Source organism: Amblyomma americanum, chromosome 9 (assembly GCF_052857255.1).
Source record: "Amblyomma americanum isolate KBUSLIRL-KWMA chromosome 9, ASM5285725v1, whole genome shotgun sequence".
Taxonomy (NCBI): Eukaryota; Metazoa; Arthropoda; class Arachnida; order Ixodida; family Ixodidae; genus Amblyomma; species Amblyomma americanum.
Genome location: NC_135505.1, coordinates 128,913,386 through 128,932,437, shown reverse-complemented (window position 1 = coordinate 128,932,437; position 19,052 = coordinate 128,913,386). Strand labels below are relative to the sequence as shown.

Here is a 19,052-nt window from a genome sequence, read left to right as displayed (position 1 = left end):
GCATCCCCTTAAGAATCCGAGCGGTGGCTGGATGGTTAGGCCTCTCGGCTACCGTACCGGGCGACCCGGGTTCGATCGCAGCTAAGGAGGCGCGTTTGGTTGCATGCGAGACAAAAAAAGGGCAACCTCTGCTGTGCGTTCTCAGAGCACTTCGAAGATTCCCAGTTGGTCTTCATTATTTTCTTTAGCCTTATACAAAAGCGCTTATCTCCTTTTATATTTCGATCCTTTTGATCCCTTCCCTCAACACGCGGTGAATGTGTCGGCCGAGAATTGAGGCAGATACTGTCTGCTTTCCTTTTCTCAAAACTAATTTTAATTTCACTCTATCACTGAAAGCTTCCAACTCTCATCCTACCACCTGAAGTTCCGATGCCCGTGCTACACTTGACTTCCCTTGTAATCCCCTCCGTTTTACTATCACCTGATAGTATATTTTGCCTAATTTTTACATGGCCTTCTTATTTTCTTTTTTCGAAAATACAAGAGACTGAATTGACCCAAGCAGGAGAGGGTACATCCTTTTGTTAACATGCATGATGCCTTAGAATAAGCAGCAGTATTGCAGTTGAAAACAAATGTACACAGAAAGTACATCAACACAAACTTGCATAAGGGTGAAATACCTGCCGCAAGCACCGTCATGCAAGCAAAGAGCAGCAAGGTGCTGCCAGTACGTAGTTATCGTTTTTAATCCCAGAGGGAGATATACAAACTCTGAACGTCCGCATTAGTGCTTCCGCACATATAAAATCACGAAATATAACGAGATTCCCGTACTTTTTCTGGCCGAAAAGTTCATGTAACCCGCAGACATATGTTTCGACGAGGCAGTTTTAGTTAACCGTCGAATTCAGAGTTCTCTGGCGCCATCTAGCAAAAACTCAAAGCACTTCAATCGGCATATTTAATTTAGCGCCGCCTTTCAGCCTATGCATTGTTCCTTATGAAAAGGAATCTAACAAAGCGTATTCATATTAAAATTTCACGAGAACTTTTTTAAAGAAGCTCAGGATGTTAAACAATGTTTCAGCAGTATTTTAGCTTGGCGGTGCTGTTAAAAGACGCAGATTTAGGTTATTAAAGCGGTACAAAGGTTTATAAACATGTCAAAGAAAAAGAGGGAACCGTTCAATATAAGCAGTTGTGTCGCCACTAGAGAATCAAGTAGCCTACGTGAGGCCTTTGAGGAACTAAGAGTGCAAAAGTAAAACAATGAAACGTTCCTTCAGTTAGTGTTTCGTAGTTTCCTCTGTCGGAATAAAATTAGACAATCGTTTGAACGAAACAAGAGCGCCCGATATTATCAGCGCAAGCCCATACTTGAAGGCGCTGCAGTCGGTACGGGACATTTCGCTTTTGTGTTCGCCGAGCGGTGGATTTTACTCAGGCTTCTACGTGATAGCAGGGACACCAGTTCCGCCCTTTCAGCAGTTGTCGTCGCGCGCGCATCCGCTCGCTACTAGTTCCGTGTCCGAGAGCAGAATCGGTTTTTGACCTTCATTCTGAGCCGTTATCAGAGTGGGCGCTAGACGTGATATCGCTCTTGCCCGTCGCCTAGCAACTTTTTGGATGGCTGCCATGAGGCGGTGTGCGCCCGGTTTCAGCTCCTCCTCTTGACAAGGCTGAAGGAACATTCGAAGCATTTACTTTTTTCGCTTCTCGCTGTGTGTTCTCTTCTTGAAACAGCAAGGCCTGTTTCTGCACTCGAGGTACGATTTGATCTTTTCTATCCCAAGTGCAACACGCAAACAGCTCATTTTGAGCCTTCGTAGCACTTTAGCTGCGTAAAGTTCGATGACTTGGTGCGCGTAGTACTCTGGGCAGTACATAATATAACGTGCGGGGATATCGAATATTATATTATGTGCTGCCCAGAGTACAACGCGGAAAGGCATGTGATGTTCGCTTCCTTCAAGAAGACAGGCACCCGTCACAGCACAGTGCAGGACATTGTCTACTCGAGTGGAAACCAGACATGCAGAAGGGAGGCTGCACGCCTTCTTTTAACATTTCTGCAGAACACGGATCTTGTTTTTAGATGGTGACAGCAGGAACGGACTATGGCCTACTGCGATTGAATGTGTGCGTAGATGGTGTCTTCCGGAGTGGACTACTTTATACTGTGAGTGAATGTGTATAATGAGTGCGGCACTAAAATGGCCTATGTTCTATTGTGACTGAATATGTGCATAGATGGTGGCTTCTGGAGTGGACTGCGATGTGGACTGTGTGGATTGATTGTGTGCATAGATGGTGACTGCGGGAGAGAATGTTTGCTATTATAAGAGACTGTGCGCTTAGCGGGGTAGATGCGGCATTGTTAATATCGAAGGGACGCTGCGGTGGAGCAATTGCCACCAGACAAAGCAAGGCTAACCGCACCTGTAGCATTCAACACCTCAACCTGAACGTCATGATAGAATATTCCTCATCCCTTGCTTTGGTTTAAACCGAGGGCTGGTAAAGTAGCAAAGTTAACTGTTGTGCCTTCGTTCGCAAATGAAAGTTGCCTTAATTTGTGGCTGCTTCTTAATTTTCGTTGCACTGTTTGAAAAGAGAACACTCTAACGAGGTCAGCACTTTGAAAAGAAAACTTGCTTACTTCGGACACTTGAGCCTTTCTTCATCATTTTTATTCCCAGTTATGTTGATATTGTTTTGTAGGCAAATACGTGAAAACTAAATCTCATTCCTACAAGGTACGGCCACCCGCAGGCTTCCAGTTGTGTTCTTGTGCCTCTCGTCCTTGTTCCTTTCGCGCCGTCCTGACATCAACTACAGCTATGAACCAACTAGACCAAACCAAAGTACTTCTTGAGGCTTGAAAAGAATGCTCCCGAGCGTAACTTGGACTGACATTAGCGCTGCTGAGAACTAGCTGCTGGTTGCGATGCCATGTGGCATGAAATAACTGCAGCGGCTGACAATAGCGGATCGTCCTCAGCCACCCTGAATTAGTGTCGGACCCACCGTCCAACGCTCAACAGTTTTTCAGTACAAGACACGCGCTTGAGCCACGGTATGAGCCGTCTGTGTATCCGAGTTTACAGGTTGAGTTTGCAACGCAGTAAAGTCGTCGAGTCTTCAGTGTGCGTAAACTCTCAGTTTCCGTAAACATCGCATTCTATTTGGGCTGCCACCGAGAAGTATCGCTAAATGCAATCTCCTTTTGAATCGAGCAAATTAAAACCTAAACCGATTAGGGAAAGGGAGCTAGCGGCCTCTGCTTCCTTATGGTTCGCAGACAAATAATGCTGGTTTCGTGCTACGAAATGTCTGAAGTTGAACAAGCCCTGGACCAACGTTTCAGTAAGGAGAAACGTAAGAGGGTGGAGGCTTTTGCGACTATGCATTCAGGCAGAAAAATAAAAAAATGCCTAAGAATGAGGTTGCTTAGTTTACCGCACTGAAACCTTCTAAGAAGTCTTATCGCTCTCGTGAATAATTTATGACGGCACGGAGGCAAACGCTTTTTAAGAATCATAAAACAGAAATGTCTTTTATAAACTAAATCAGAAAGGTCTACTGCCTGTGTTTAACGCCCAGTGATGCTTGACGGGCACAACGTTGGCTTTGCTTGAAAGGATATCATTCGCTTTATTGTTGTCAGCGCCCAGCTCATTTCAAGTGGCTCTGTAGTTACATCAAAATTCAGAGCATTTAAATAAAAGTCGTGGGACTTATCAATTTTCTGCCGAGCTTTTCAACTTGCTTCTCAGCGTGTATGCCTTACATTTAAAAATGCATACATCCTACTCAGTGCCTGCTACATTCTTGATTTAATTAGCATTTTGTACAACTACAGGCGGGCAAGTTCTCGCCGTAATGCGAAAGCGTTAAGTTTTCCGTTCGACAGAATACCCGGCGTTTCTCATAGTTGTTGCAAGAAGAGCTTCATTGGTCGAGAGGCTCGTGACGTCTGAGTGAAGTGACTTCGCTTTAAAGAAAACTAGTTGGACAAGTGTTGGAGTGAAACCTCCATTCCTTCGTTCCCGAACTGGGCGCGCCAACTCTAAGGAACACTCTCAAGGCAAGGTTCAGTGTCCCCGAAAGCCTTTTCTAGTTGTCAGTAAAACGCCAAATATTTTCTTTCCGAAAACAAAATGTAACTTTCTAAGCAAGTCATTAAGCGACAACTTTCTTCATTCACTTTTAAATATTAAAATCCATGTCCCTAGTGTACAACTAAAACAAGAAAGTTTCAGTGTAGGTGCCGCGTTCACTAAGCATATCGCAGCTGTTTAAACTGACACACAATTGTCTGCGGACGAGTTCTTGAGCACGCCGCCTTCAATATTATGCGGCCGCAGTTTACAAGTGTTACGGCTGAGCCCTCGTCTTGCTTACCAGCGGTACTCTGTAACCAGTTAGTTACTGCGGCAATGTATTTATCAGTCCTTTGAAACTGAAGAGGGGCCACCGCTGTGGTTCAGTGGTTACGGTGTTCGGCTGCTCACCCAAAGCACGCCGGTTCAATCCCGGCCACACAAGTCGAATTTCGCTGGAGGCGAAATTCTAGAGGCGCGTGGACTGTGCGTTGTAAGTGCACCTTAAAGAACCACAGGCGGTCAAAATTTCCGGAGCCCTTCACTACGGCGCCCATCATAGCCTGAGTCGCTTTGGGACGTTAAACCCCCATAAACCAAACCAAACCGAAATTGGAGACAGTCGCACTTTCGATGCTCGTACACCCTTTTCCCGGTGTAACCCCTCAACATCGGTTAAAATATTTATTGCGATAAATATATTTCGTGGTTTTGCAGTGTTCATGGTGTTTGTGGCGACCGTAAAAGAATGGTCTAACCGGGTGGAATTTGGAAACAGCGCGCGATATAGCGGCTACATGTTAGCCCGTGGCGTATGCACCCCATCACATGAGTATATATCAGTTGGGTGGCTGTCGTATTAAAACGTGCATTAAGTCTTATTGAGGTTTCACTTACCAGAAAAGTTACGTCGCGCCGTATGCGCGCTATGAACTGACACCAGCCGCTGCTCACAGCTGTTACGTCACAGGGCCATGACAAATAGCGGATGTATTATGATATTCTGCTAGCTAGTGAACGAACATGATGCTCTTACCAGTTACCTTCACATAGCAATAATGCCGATCAGGATTAACGTTTCTTCATTAACATCATACTAGCGCTTTTGACTCGCAGCCTTACTAAGCACCAATGGGAGCCGATGTGGACTACCGAGATTTGCCGGGAGGAACTCGCAAAGTCAGATTCGCCGACGAGCTGCCGCGTCGTGTCATGTGCTCAACGTGCGGCATGCTTTCGATGGAAATGTACCAGGACGAGCAGGGACATGCGTTCTGCAACGTCTGCGTTGCCATGCAGAGTCCGGCTGCTGCGATATTTTGCAAGTACGAGGACAGGGACATCCCCTTGGATAAGGTGGGCATTCACAGTTGGCTCTTGCGAAGGCGGAAGGAGCTGCTTAGCAATCTTTTGTTCTTTAGCAATTTCTGAGCTTGAGGCCCAGCGTGCTGCCAGCCTTTTTTTTAGTGCGTAAGCATTGTATGCCTGTTTGCGGGTTTCGTGTCATCACGAGCTTGTCATCACGATAAAGTTCGAACGAATTGAGTTATAAGAAAAAAAATGGTTGCATTAGATAGAGCATAAAAAAAATTTCGCAGGGGAAATCAGGAGGTACATGCGGGGTAATTAGTTACATAATTAGAACGTGCGGGGTTTAAAATGGGCGTAGCCGGTGCAAAATTGGCGCCAAATTTGAAAACACCGGAATTGGTCGAAACTAAAGCGTGGCGCCGAATTTGAAAAACCGGAAGCGTGGACGGAGCGAAGCGTGGCGCCAAATTTGAAAACGAAGCGTGGCGCCGAGTTTTAACACTCACAATGGCCAATGATGGAACTTGATTAGTTTAGGCAAAGAGGGGCGAGGAGGCGTCAATGCTTACACATTCCTCCAATGAGGGTGCCGCAGTGATCTCATTGATTTTGTTATGGCTGTGTTTATTTTATTAACCAGTGGATGGCCACCGATGCACCTAATTTCGTCATAACCCATTCCGCTGGTCATAAGTTCAAAGTATATCTAACGCAAGAGTGGTCAGAGAGAAGAAAACAGCTCAAAAATTTGATAAAACTTCTTCAAAGTTATTTCTTGTATACTTGTTCAGCTTGCTACCAAGATTACGCCTATTTTCTTTGCCGGAACGTCTCATGCACGGAGTATTTTGTGCTATTCGCTGGGCTAATATACACAAATTATATCCGAGAGCCCCAACACTGCAACGGTCTTTGGAGATCTAACTCCAAAGTCACTCCAATTGACTGTGGGCTTCCATCACCAATTTTGTTTCTAGTAATGCGACTTTGATCTTTAGCATATCATTTCAAAACCTAGGAAAGTTTTTTGTGGACAAAAAATGTGGTTTATTTCTGCGTTTTCAGCTCTACGAAGCATTTGAAATTTTCGAAATTATAAAAGACCAAGTTGTGTTCTGCCCTAACGAGGAGCTTGGCTGCACGGCTTACTTTGCTTTCCGGACAATAGAGGTAATTACTTATGAAAATACGGCTGCTATTTTTACATGTCACGATGCTAGTCGTCAGCGAAGTGTATCCTATTCTTTATTCTAATGTGTACCTACACGCTGTGTATAGAATCGTTAATCTGAATCTCCTTCTTTGTGAACCTATCACCGTTCTCGCTGATGCACATCGGACAGCAGCATGTAAATAGACAGTAAACGGACCGTGTGCCTGAAGGTTATCGAAATTACATTTATGCAGATCATCAAGTTTTTTATTTTTGTTTCAGAACATACCATTTTTTTAGATCAATGCAGTACAGGTTAGGGACTGCGCCTTTTGTTTAGTCTTCTTCGCTCGCCAATTATAGCATCTTTCAATCCAATGACTGTAAATCCTGATCAGCTTTGACAATATAGGAGCCCTTTGGTGTGCATTGCTTAGGAAGAAATTCGAAGAAAACGCAGAATGCAGCCGTATGGCTCTGCTTGTGTAGATGCTAAAGAATCATTGGTCTTCTATTGCAAATCTACTAAATACAGGTGTTTCCTCTAAATAAACTGGACTAAGTGTTCTCACTTTTAGTTGTCGATTAATGCGCTAATTACAGACTGACGAAGAATTCCGTCAATTCCTGACAATTAGACCTACTATGCTTACACTTCGTAACTAGGACAGGCCGTAACTGGGGAAGGCTAACTAGAGGAGGATGACTGATTTATTAATGAAACATGCGAGCAGCTTAGCATGTAAATAAGTAATGAGGTCTCTTGCAGAAAATAAATTGTTCAGTCATGACATTAATCTGCTTCATCTAAAATGTTTTATTTCAGGATCACTTTCTCAAGTGCGAAAAGACAAAACTATTTTGCACGCAATGCCAACACCACATAAAAGGAATCAACTGGAAGCAGCACAACACTAACTGCCCGCGTAAAATTGTGCAATGCCGTTACTGCGTAACTGCGTTCCCGCAAATAGATCTTCAGGTACGTTTGTTTCGTTGTCTACTCAGTTCGGACGGGTTGAGCAGGCATGCATTGTTTTATAATAGCTCGTCATTTGTACGGTTCTCTCCAGTAATTATTAAAAAAACACAAAGTGGATGCCCATAACCTTATTTTGCTTCAGGCTTGGTGGGCAGCCTCGGCAAGGCCGCGTAGTCTTTTTTGATTTCCGCTAGATTGATAATCGCATACAGACATGAAAAAATCAAACATCGACGAACAATCGATGAAATATTAAGTGCCGTTACTATATTCTAATTTTGTAAACCTTCGTTTATTAACTCCTACAAGAAACGCCACTCAGTCCTGAATCTCTAATAGAGGTTGCGATTCACTGAATGGGCAGTAAGGAAGAGAATTAGAGGGATATGTGCATTTATTGCTCTGTACCTCGGGAATAAAAACATTAGCTCTGGGTGTCATTTCTCTGTATATAATCTATAGAGTTAAAGAGCAAATAAACAGCATGACTGCATATTTATGCCGTCTTCTGCTGTATCCTTTTTCTTCGTGACTGCTACTTTATTACCACCTGTACTGAAGAAATAGGCAGTTGTGGTCAGGGTTTTACTGGTCTTTATACGACCCTAATAATTAGACTGTTGGAGTGGTTAGAGATTAAAAGCGGCCGTCCTCTAATATACTGACACTCAGAAATTTGGGCTCAGTCATGCACGCAATGATTTTGCTATATGCAGGGAACTTCCGTTAGTTGAGATTTTACTAGCAATATCGTGCCTGCTGTGGAAGCCGGACGTATGTTGGTAGAGAGTGATCAGCGACTTTCTTTGTAGTATCTTCACACTAGGCAGTTTCTTCTTGATTCTGAAAAAAAACTTTAAAAAAACAACGCGCTGCAATTCTTGGCAGTAATCTTTTTGGAAACTCTGGCCTGCAGTTTGGACGCGGAGATGGCGGCTCATATGTAGGCGAAATCCCTAAATGCTCGTGTGCTGTGAAATGTATTGCATGTTACAGAGCCCCAGCTAGGTGTTCGAAGTTGTTCTGGTACCGATTCTCTACTGTTTCGGTCATTGCGCATATGTAGCTTTGAAACGTTAAATCCCACACAGCAATACTGATATTTCAGAGCACGACTCGCAGTCCTTGAAGAGAAAAAAAAAATCCCAAGGTGCAAATATCAAACTGCAGCCTATAGTATATCGGCGCACTTAAGGACTATAAGCACTTCGTGAGGAATGACATCGGATTTCACGAGTTCATATCCTTGTGGTGTGCAATTTTCAGACACACGAGGCAGTATGTGCTGAGAATCCAAACGCTGTGAGACCGGAAAACCGAGAGCAGTCGTGCTCAAGTAGCTTGCCATTGGTGACTGCTCCCAACCCAAAGAATTATGTTTCTGTTGACGTAAGTATGCAAGCTAAGCTTTCATATTTTTCTTGGCGTGAGTTACCGAAGCCAGTTCCTTGTGTGTGCACTGTGAGACTCCTTTTACGGCGAGAAGTATACTTGGATTGCATGTATAGCTCGTAACGTACCCGGAAAACATGACAACGAGCAACAAGGAGGACTTGCTTTGAGCACATTGTCTGATGGATACCCTAAATTTATTTCGACTTTTTATATAGATTGTACACATCTAAAGTATGAAGTCACTGCTGCATAAAATCTTGAAAATTACTGCACTATTTTCACTCCCAGTAATCACGAGAGTTTCCATACGACCATGGACATAACTGATTTTCCCTGCGCGCTGAGGCAAGTTCTCAGAGTTCACAGACTTCTTAATAACAGAATCAATGCAACCATATGGTTTTAGAGAGGTTCTTCACAGAAGATTATCACTTATGCGTTAATGAAGTGCTATAGTTAACATTTAGGCCGCCGTGGTTGCTGAGTAGTTAAGGCGCTCGGCTGCTGACCCGAAAGACGCGGGTTCGATCCCGGCCGCGGCGGTCGAATTTCGATGGAGGCGAAGTTCTAGAGGCCCGTGTGCTGTGCGATGTCAGTTCACGTAAAAGAACCCCAGGTGGTCGAAATTTCTGGAGCCCTTCACTATGGCGTCCCTCATAGCCTGAGTCGCTTTGGGACGTTAAACACCCCTAAAACATAAACCAATCATAAACCGACAGATGCGTGTTCGAACCCGGCCGCGGCGGTTGCATTTAGATGAAGGTGAAATGCTAGAGGCCCGTGTACTGTGCGATGTAAATGCACGTTAATGAACCCCAGGTGGCCGAAATTTCCGGAGCCTTTCACAACGGCGTCCCTCATAGCCTTAGTCGCATTGGGACGTTAAACCCCCATAAACCGAAATAGTTAAGATTAATAAGAATTAGAAGTCCAGAGTCTCTCTTCCACTTCAAAGCTTTCTTATTTTTTTTTTTACCATTTGCTCGCATTCTAGAGGACATCCAAATGCAGAGCACGTGTGCAATGCACAGAGAAGCGGATGTTTTTATCCCAAAGCTGCTATTCCTGCTTTCTTTGGTCGTAACATTTCTCAAGCGCCTATGCGACCCGAAACGAATAGTGTGAATAGCAAGGCAATAACCAGTGCAGGATGAAGAATTTCATTTCCTTCGTATTTCTCCGCCATGAAGGGCGGTCATAAACTGAAGTTCACGTCCCGTATTTAAAAGCTTACGGAGCTTTCCTTATATCACATTGGCGGGTTGCGGCATTTTTAACCGCTATAGATAAATGCTATATGCTCCAGCATTCTGAGAATGCGGGAAAAAGGCGGATCCTAATTAAGTAAGGCCTGGTGAAGTAACTATTCTGCCGCTCTTACCTGATTATCGATGCAAAACCGAAGATGTTTACCACGCGTGCGAAGCGCAGCAGAAAACCTAATGCTGCAGGGCCGTAAAACACTACGGACGCCGGGGTTTATTAAATAGGTTTATAATTTTCGTAGCGTAAAATTTCAACTCATTTGCATTTCAGGCTTCGCTAAGCTTAAACTTTTTATTTCCACTGTGGCATCTGAACGAATCAGTGACACAGACCTTTAAGCTCTGCTTTTTAACTCCTGTGGCTCACAATCTGACTCCGTAAGTTTCCATTATAACTTTTCTTTTCTTCTTTTTTTTTTCTTTTTTCATTTTGCACGTCTCCACGCAGCTCACAGAAGCAGCTAGTCCTGTAAGGAGTCAGCAGGAGAGGTCGTCAAGGTGCATCCAGCAAGCAATGTTTTGTCTTTGCTGCCTTGTCTTCTTCCCATTAGCCTGCTTTGCATTCGCTTTGCGGATAACTAGGCGGACAACACATGCATTGTGGAGAGTATTCAAATGGTTTTTTTGCGCCATATTTTCACTAGTTTTCTCACGGAACCCCTCGAATGAAGCAATTAGTCGTGATCGTCAAAACGGCGGCTTTTACTAGTTTTTCTTCAATAAAGGGCCTTTTGGCTTCAATGAAGAGCACTCTCCATCTTTGCCCTTAGCTCACTTCACACAATTACGAGATGCTAAGCGCTAGAATTTAAAAAAAACGCGCCTTCTGACTGTACAGTTGCAATCTAAGTTTGCGTGTCGAAAGCGCGATACTACTGTTGAGACGGAGGCATCATCGCGGCGTGCTTCAAAAAACGTCACGAACTTGTTTTTAACACACATTCTCTCTCTGTCTGGGAACATGAGTACTGCGAGATCTTCAGATCTTTGAAATAAAGTTTGAAATTGTTGTTTTGATGAAGTTGTGCAATTGCGCTTTCTGTTCAGTGACACTGGATCAGAATTTCTGTTCCTTCTTATCTAAGTGTATTTAAATGCCACTAAAGCACTTTTTCTGAGAATCGAGCATGCAGAAGCGTGCTAAAGTTTTTTATGCTGCGTACTTAAATATGGATCTTATCTTAGGCAAAAAACAAGCGCGAAATCTCATTTTTAGCAGAGCACACCCCGGAGCACACAGTGGGTCGCGCCGCCGCCTGTGGTTGGTCAAGAGGTTGTGACGACACATTGAGGACAGGAGAAGCTGCCGACAGAGGTCCGGCGCTGCGTTGCCTGCAGATCGCAGCTTTGCGAGGTGTTGTAAAAGCGATTATGGTGTCTATAGTTTTTTTTTGCTGGCCTTCAAATAAAACCATACTCCAGTTCGTTCATTCCATGTATAACCTGAAACCAGCAAAAAACTCAGCGAATACAATTGTACGTCTAGATGAAGCCTGCGCCGGCGGGAAAGGCGCGCATGCATTCCATACTTAGAATGCGTCGATCGAATAACATAATGTGCTTGAAGCTCAAATTGACTTCTGAGCTATACAATGTGTATACATTGTCATTTGAGCTCTCGCTGACCAAGCTAGTCTTTCTTATCCATGTTGTTGTGGGGAATCCAATCATCTAAAAGTGAACAGCAATAAACTTTGTCGTCAAGCTGCATTCATCAAATATGAAGCCATATTTTCTTGTTTAATACAAAAGCAAATCCAACAAAGATAGTGTTTATTGAAACTAGCACTATTCTTCAAAGCAAAACATTCTGGGCCCATGTGCGCATTAGGACGTCATATGCGTTGTTTTTGTCGCACTGAGTTTTGTCCCACATCCATTGAGTCGAGGCGTGGTGCGATAGGTTCAGTTTAAACGTCTGTTCTGTTAGGTCAGTAAAGCTCGTGAAGAAAACTCGATAGCCTTCTCAATATTTTCGGTAGGCATAATATTATCCCAATCAAACAGGTCGGCTCTAATCTGCAATAGACTGGCATACATTTCGGACAGAAGTGGGTAGATAAAAACTAATCATAATAATTGGTTGTTGGTTGAAAAGAAACGGCACAGTAACTGTCTCACATCTCGGCGGACACCTGAACCGCGCCGTAAGAGATTGTATAGAGGAGGGGCTGATATAAGAAAGGTAGAAAGAGGTGCCGTAGTGGAGGGCTCCGGAACAATTTCGACGACCTGGGGATCTTTGACGTGCACAGACATCGCGCAGCACACGGGCGCCTTTTTGCGTTTCGCCTCCATCGAAACGCTGCCGCCCCGGTCGGGTTCGCACCCGGGTACTCCGGACCAGTAGCTGAGCGCTCTAACCACTGAGCCACTGCGGCGGGTTTAAAAAGTACGCATACTTAATATATTTAACACTATCGAATTCAATACGGCTATGCCAATAATTTATCAAAGAAACACGCTTCTTTACATTTCTAAAGTCTATAGACTATGACTTACCGCGTGTTACGCTCGGGCTAGCACAGTAGCGAATTCGTAACAGGTGTAAACGTGCACAGGAGGAAAAAGTCATAGCAACATTTACATTGGTAGCGCGCATGTTTGAGTTTTCTGTTTCACAACGCAAAACTAGTACACCAGGAAGTTTCAATGCCCAATTTCAGTGCTCGTCATTCTTTTTCACAAAAACTTTTGATGCGCTTCAAAGCGCCGGAGCCAAATAGTCGCCATTTATGCAGAAGACTAAGGTATGGGTGTCTTAGTGCATTGCGCAGTTCCTGGACTCTCTATACTCTCGTATACCACACCGATTATAAAAGCCTCCAGATCGTGTGAAGAGGTAACCAAGACAGAGAGACATTATGCGCTCCAGTTATCACTCGGTTTTTGACCCACACATATAAGCAGCTCAATCTAGCGCTTGTATCCAGAAGGGTGGTATCAGGTTGTCGTGCGGATAACGCCTCTGTGTGGAAGCATGAATTGAAGACAGGAATGTTCCCTTTGAAACGAGGTGGTGGAAGTTGCTACTATGCTTGGCTTTTTTATTTTTTTATTTAACGGTGTTATCAGCTGCTATAAAGGTTCCTGGCTTCTTTATATATATTTTCAGTCCTACACTTCTGAGCTTCTGAGTCACCACTCTGCTCTTGAGCCACCAGTCTTCCAATTGCTCTTTGCTAACTTCCACCGCAGCTTCATTCACACGACCATTGTTATCTCTAAACCGCAGGGCTTTGGGGACAGTGATTGCGCCTGCATCGATATCCGCATGGATGTGATCACTTTCGAGTATGAGTCTGTTTTATTGTTTCTACAGATTTACAGCACAGAGCACATGTGTAGCCATCTTGGTTAATTTTTTTTTTGTTGGTGCGCGTTCTAAGGCACCCTGATCTAGCTTCAAAGAGTAGCGCCCTGCCTCTTGAGTTATCATAGAACGATTCCTGCCTGGTTGAATTTTCAAATTTGGATATAATTATACAGTCTTCTTATTTTCCATTCAATAATGAAGTTTTTATCTTGGGCATTTTGTACCTGTCGTTTAAAGCTCTCTCTTTATCTGTTCTCATCCCTGGCATTCTTGCTGATTAGTGTCCTGGTCCTTTTCCGCCATTGTGAGTCAACGTTCTTCTTGTATAACCGTTTAAAAAACCTGGGCTGCCCACCTGCTCTGTTACAATTTCTCTTCAGGCGTTTTTCACACAATATTTTATCCTGAGCTTCACGTGCTTCGAATGAAGTCCAGCCCATATCCCCTGTACTGCCCCGGTTGTGATTTTGTCATGGGCACCTGGTGGTAATCTTCCAACAGGCCTCTCATTTACTTCCAATCACGACTAAACTTATTTTAAACGCAAAACCTTATTTCAAAAATTATGAGATCACTGCTGCACCTGTATTGAAAGAATCATTGACGCGTCGTCGCCCTTCCTTGCCCCTATTTGTCTAAATTAATCAAGTTCTATTATTGCCTATTTTCAGTTTTCAAATTTGGCGCCACGCTGCGCTCTGTCCACACTTCCGTTTTTTTTTCAGATTTGGCGCCACGCTTTAGCTCTGCCAAGTTCCGGTGTTCAAATTTGAGCAGGGCAGAATGGTGGGCCTGTTGGTATGGCATGTTGAACAAGAAATATACCATTCAAAAAAGACGAACACACAAAGAGAGAACAACACAGGACATCGGCTGGACTAACAACTGAATTCTTAATTGAGTACATACCGCCGGGTAATCTCTACGCATGCGCCAAAGCAGGGCAGACAATCAAAATTGGTCATTCAAATAATAACATTCTTTTGTCGTGAGCGCTATCGATGGCGAACTGACGCAAACATCACCATGTTTAGCTATTGGAAAGTCGTTAGGAATTCACGAGCCTTCCGTGTTTTCCCATAGCCCAGGATCGCGACATCTGCGGAACGTGGGGAACATTTGCGGGCACATATACTGCAATGCAAAGCAAGATTGCGATCTTTAGCGGCGCCAACTTTTATTCTGTACTTGCACATCCTTTCGTTCGCACAGTCACCCGTCTGACCTATGTAAAATTCTCCACAGGTCAGCGGAATCTTGTAAGTCACTTCGGTCCGGCACTTTGCGTACATGGTTCTATGTTTGGTCGTGCAACGTATCTTATTTCTGTCAGGCACAATTCGTGAACAAAGACCTGAAAGCTTCATGGGAGCAGAAGAAACCAAATTGACCCCTTGGCGCTCAGCCACTTTCTTATGTGCTCATTACCCGGCGGTATGTACTCAATAAAGAATTCAGTTATTAGTCCAGCCGGTTTCCTGTGTTGTTCTCTCCTTGAGTGTTCGTTTTATTTGGTTGTCATATTACTTTTTCAAATTTGGTGCCACTTTTGCCCCGTCTTCGCCCACTTAAGGGACATTTTTGGCTCTAATTAATTAACCTATTATCACACATGCGCCTCATGATTTCCCCTGCGAGATGTTTTGATGCTCTATCCAATGCCACTTTTTCTTTCTTATAACTCAATTTGTTCCAACGTTATTGTGATGACAAGCTCGTGATGACACGAAACCACATACATAGCCATACAATCCTTCCGCATTGAAAAAGTAAGCCCTGGCATCATTATGTTTTTTGAAATACTTCTCAGTACCTCATATTTGTTGTACCCCCATTACAAACTAAGTTTCGTTATCCTGGCATCTCTTAGCCCTTTTGCCCTAACAGATTGTTCGTGCTTTCTTTTGTGAACAAGAGAAAAAAAAAACAGCGAAAAAAAGACGTTGGGCCTGGAGAAGACACACACAAACTGTCTCCGGCGACAGTTTGTGTGTGTTCTCCTGGTACTGCGTCTTTTTTTTCGTTTTTTTTGAACATGTACCAACTCGCCCACCAACTCACGCTTCTGAACTACGATTTTTGTGCACATCTGTTCTTCATTTACCATTCCCCGAGATATTTGTATTCGGCCTCTCTCGGTATTTCGTGGTCTTGTACATAAGTACCTGATGAGTTCTATTGTTCAAAACCATCACACCTCACTTAATTTTTTCGCCATGGTTCTCAGTCGCGCATCCTGGTGGGAGTATAATGTACTAAAGTTAAACTTACCATCCCTTACCAATGTTGCACTAGTATATGATGAGTACGGATAAGCTTTCAGAAAAAGGCAGTCTTTAAGTTGGCCGCAGCAGATGAAGCTTTCTTTGTGCATTTCTGAACAAGCTTTGCACTTATGAACAAGCCAATCATTTTTCTGCCTAGCGTATCACATATGTGGCTTGATTTGTTAGACTTTGGTTGTATTGAATTCATTTCTGTCAGACGTGTGAACTATCCTCGAGTGGTCACTTGGACAGGAGGTTGTTTAACTAATGGTTTACTAGACCAAAACACTAGATTTTCTGCAGAAATTTGTACGTGAAGTACGGAAATCACAAATTAACTAGCTAGTATAAAGACATATTATCTAGAAAAATATAGGCGAGAAACTTGCCCCTAAATTAAAATAACCTTGCAAATTAACATCATACACTGCTCTGAACAAAAACAGCGATGAGTTTGCGCTCTCGCATATATAATGTGGGCTATAATCCCGAGATCAGAAACTGAAGAGTGCATACGGTTTGCTTTTGTGATGCTTTCTTTATAAATATACACAAAGTGCCTACGTCATTAATCAGGGGATTGACAAATGCCCAGAATATAACCAACCCCCTGTACAAAGCCCGCATAGATTACTAAAAAGCATTTGGCTTAGTCAAAACCTCAGCACTTATTCAGGCACTACTGAATAGGTCGTAGAGAGAGAGAGAATTTTTATTTCTCTAGCCGAATGACAATCCCGCACTTCGGGGGTTAGAACCAGAGGTTGGAGCAGTCGTCTTAGATGCAGGTCGGTAGTTCTTGGACCCCGGTGGCATCTTCGGCCAGTCCACCGATTTCTTCTTGGGCTCTTGGGTCCGAGCTTCCGAGAAGGGTCTCCTGGGCGTCATTTGTTCTTATGTTTTTAGCCCTGCCTGGTGACCTCTCACATTCCAACATTATATGATCTAGCTATCCTCTTTCAATGCATAATAAACATCTATTATTTCCGACCATACATTACTGACCAGAACTGGGTTTGGGTATTTTTTTGTCTGGACCCTTTTCAACACCACTGCTCCTTCTTTCCCCAGCTGGCGTCTGGTGGTGGCGGGGTAGGGGGGGAGGGCGCAGAATAGCCTCATTTAAAAATACTGAAACGTATCTGTAACGGCTGCAGAGCCACCATAGAGATTTTTAAGGACGGCTTTAAAAATTCAATAAGCAACGGTGCCAGGCAGGAAGACACGATATCTCCTATGCTATGCACCTCCTCTTTACAGAAGGTATTTAAAGAACTAGATTGAGAACAGATAGATCTAAGAGTTATTGAACACTTTACTCATCTACGATTCGCTAATGACATTACCTTGCTAAGTCACTCAGGGGATGAACAGCCAGAACAGCATAATCAATGACTAAAGCAGACAAAGCAGAGCAGTGGGTCTAGATATAATACGCAGAAAACTAAAGTAATGTTCAATTTTCACGAAAGCCAACCTCAGTTTACGATTGCTAGCGAGGAGCTGCAAGTGGTAGGGATTGAGTCTTCTTAGGGCAGGTAGTTACTGCAGATCCGCACAGCGAGAGTCAAACAACTATAAAAACAAGATTGGTCTAGAGCGCATTCAGCATGTACTATCGGATCATGAATGGCAGTTAAAGAATATCTCTCAAGAGAACAGTTTATAACAGTTGAATCTCAGCAAAACTCGCGTATGGGGCAGAAACGTACAGGCACAGACTGAGATCTGCAAGGTGGGGTTTATGATGGAGTGTAGCAGTACACAGGCGTGAGAAGGAGGAGGAGGAGGAAAAAGAGGAAGGCAGGGAGGTTAACCGGAAAAATAATCTGTTTGCCAACACGAGGTGAAGGGGTGAGGGGATAAAAAATGAAAGAAAAAGGAGAGTAGCAGACAGAGAGAGAGGGAGAGTAGAGAAAAAGGTTATTTTTTTAAAGCGAAATTTATTGCTCCAGGGCATCAGTGATGCCCTGGGCTAGTTAAAATGAGGTTAGTTAAAATGGGGCAGAACTTTGCAGCCTGCTGAATTGGTTGGTGAAATTAATGGTCACCTCGTCATAATCACAAAGCGAACAACCGCAATGTTTGTAAGTTTTTTGTGGAGTTAAAATGTATTGCTTTGGAATTTACGCGTCCTTTCTTAAAATGATATTTAGGGCCCGGCTGTGAAGATTTCCTATAGAGCAAACATTTCTGAAAACACGATTTCAATCGTAATGTGGCGGTTACATCATGAAACTTCTACGAATATCTATGTCCTGCGCTTTGAGTAGAGTGACTGCTTAATGCGCTACGGCAATCAACTCATTGGAAACAGAATAGTGCGATTATTCGCAAATAGTTTTCGTTCTTGAACTCTTACTGCCCACAGCGCGGCGTTCTTTCCAAAGAGGGGCACTGTTGTGTACGGATTCCGTACAAAGCCCCTTGCACTTGGATGAAAACTGTTATAGGTCTCAATCTGTTTCTTTACAGAGTTCCAATTGAGCCTCAAAATTTTGTTTCCTTTCCAGGAGGACGTGGAAGTTCAGGATTCTAGCTCTACGTCGGTCCACGCCGAAGACAGTGCTCTGAAGGTCTGGAGTCCCAAGATTCCACACTTCCTAAGGATTGCATTCGGATACCTGAATATCTTTGGAAACAACACTGGCGTGGCATCTTTGCACTTCGAAAGATTTGTTCGATCTTTTGCAGTTCCGCTCCTAGGTATTGGGCTTATTACACTCTATATAAGACGCAGGAAACGATAACGTGCACTGCACTTGACTAAATTGTTCTCCAGAATAAATTGGCTTATTATCCTCCCATTCTGCTCTTGCCAACATTCTGCTCTTGCCACTTGGATGCTCCAGCCATGCGCTGCGCGAATATTTTCCTTGCTTCCTGAAACCTTTATTAAGGCGAACGCCTTTAATGGCTCATACTCCCGTCCGTCCGGCGTTACATCCAGCAACTCGATAAGAAAACAAACGTTTATGCATGATAGGATTCGAACCACCATAAAATTCAGCTTTTGTGCAGCCACGTTTGAGGCTCATAACAGAGTGCACAGCACGAATTCCCGTTTACTTTTCTTAACGACCCTCGACTACGTGTTAAGCCGCGCAAACAGTTGTGGCTTCGTGTCTGTCCATACATCGGACACCACTCACTTTTGCACAGGTTGCTACCAACCACCTATGGAGTAGACTTTTGTTTAGCTTCGTGCTAACTGCTTCGCGGACTGGTATACTGAAAAATTTTAGGTCTTTCCCCCGCTACAGTTCGTTTTTTATTTTATTCTGATCAGAGTCGTTTCGTCGCCTTTTCAAACG

General features: G+C 43.7%; 1 protein-coding gene across 8 annotated transcripts; it reads left to right on the top strand.

Annotated features, from left to right (window-relative positions):
- Window positions 1-1,452: 1,452 nt before the first annotated feature.
- LOC144104332 (TNF receptor-associated factor 6-like) lies at window positions 1,453-18,545 on the top strand. Of its 8 annotated transcripts, none has more exons than XR_013308504.1 (7): window positions 1,463-1,712; window positions 5,166-5,405; window positions 6,426-6,530; window positions 7,340-7,495; window positions 8,762-8,884; window positions 11,372-11,509; window positions 18,252-18,389. XR_013308504.1 is itself a non-coding variant. In XM_077637267.1 (7 exons), the coding sequence occupies exons 2-6, from the start codon at window positions 5,181-5,183 to the stop codon at window positions 11,444-11,446; spliced, it is 684 nt and encodes a 227-aa protein (XP_077493393.1). In that variant the 5' UTR covers window positions 1,463-1,712; window positions 5,166-5,180; the 3' UTR covers window positions 11,447-11,470; window positions 18,252-18,389. The 8 variants fall into 8 exon arrangements, 6 of the variants coding, with proteins under 6 accessions (XP_077493392.1, XP_077493389.1, XP_077493393.1 ...); XM_077637267.1 differs by having other exon boundaries at window positions 11,372-11,470; XR_013308505.1 differs by having other exon boundaries at window positions 1,464-1,712; window positions 11,375-11,509.
- Window positions 18,546-19,052: the final 507 nt, after the last annotated feature.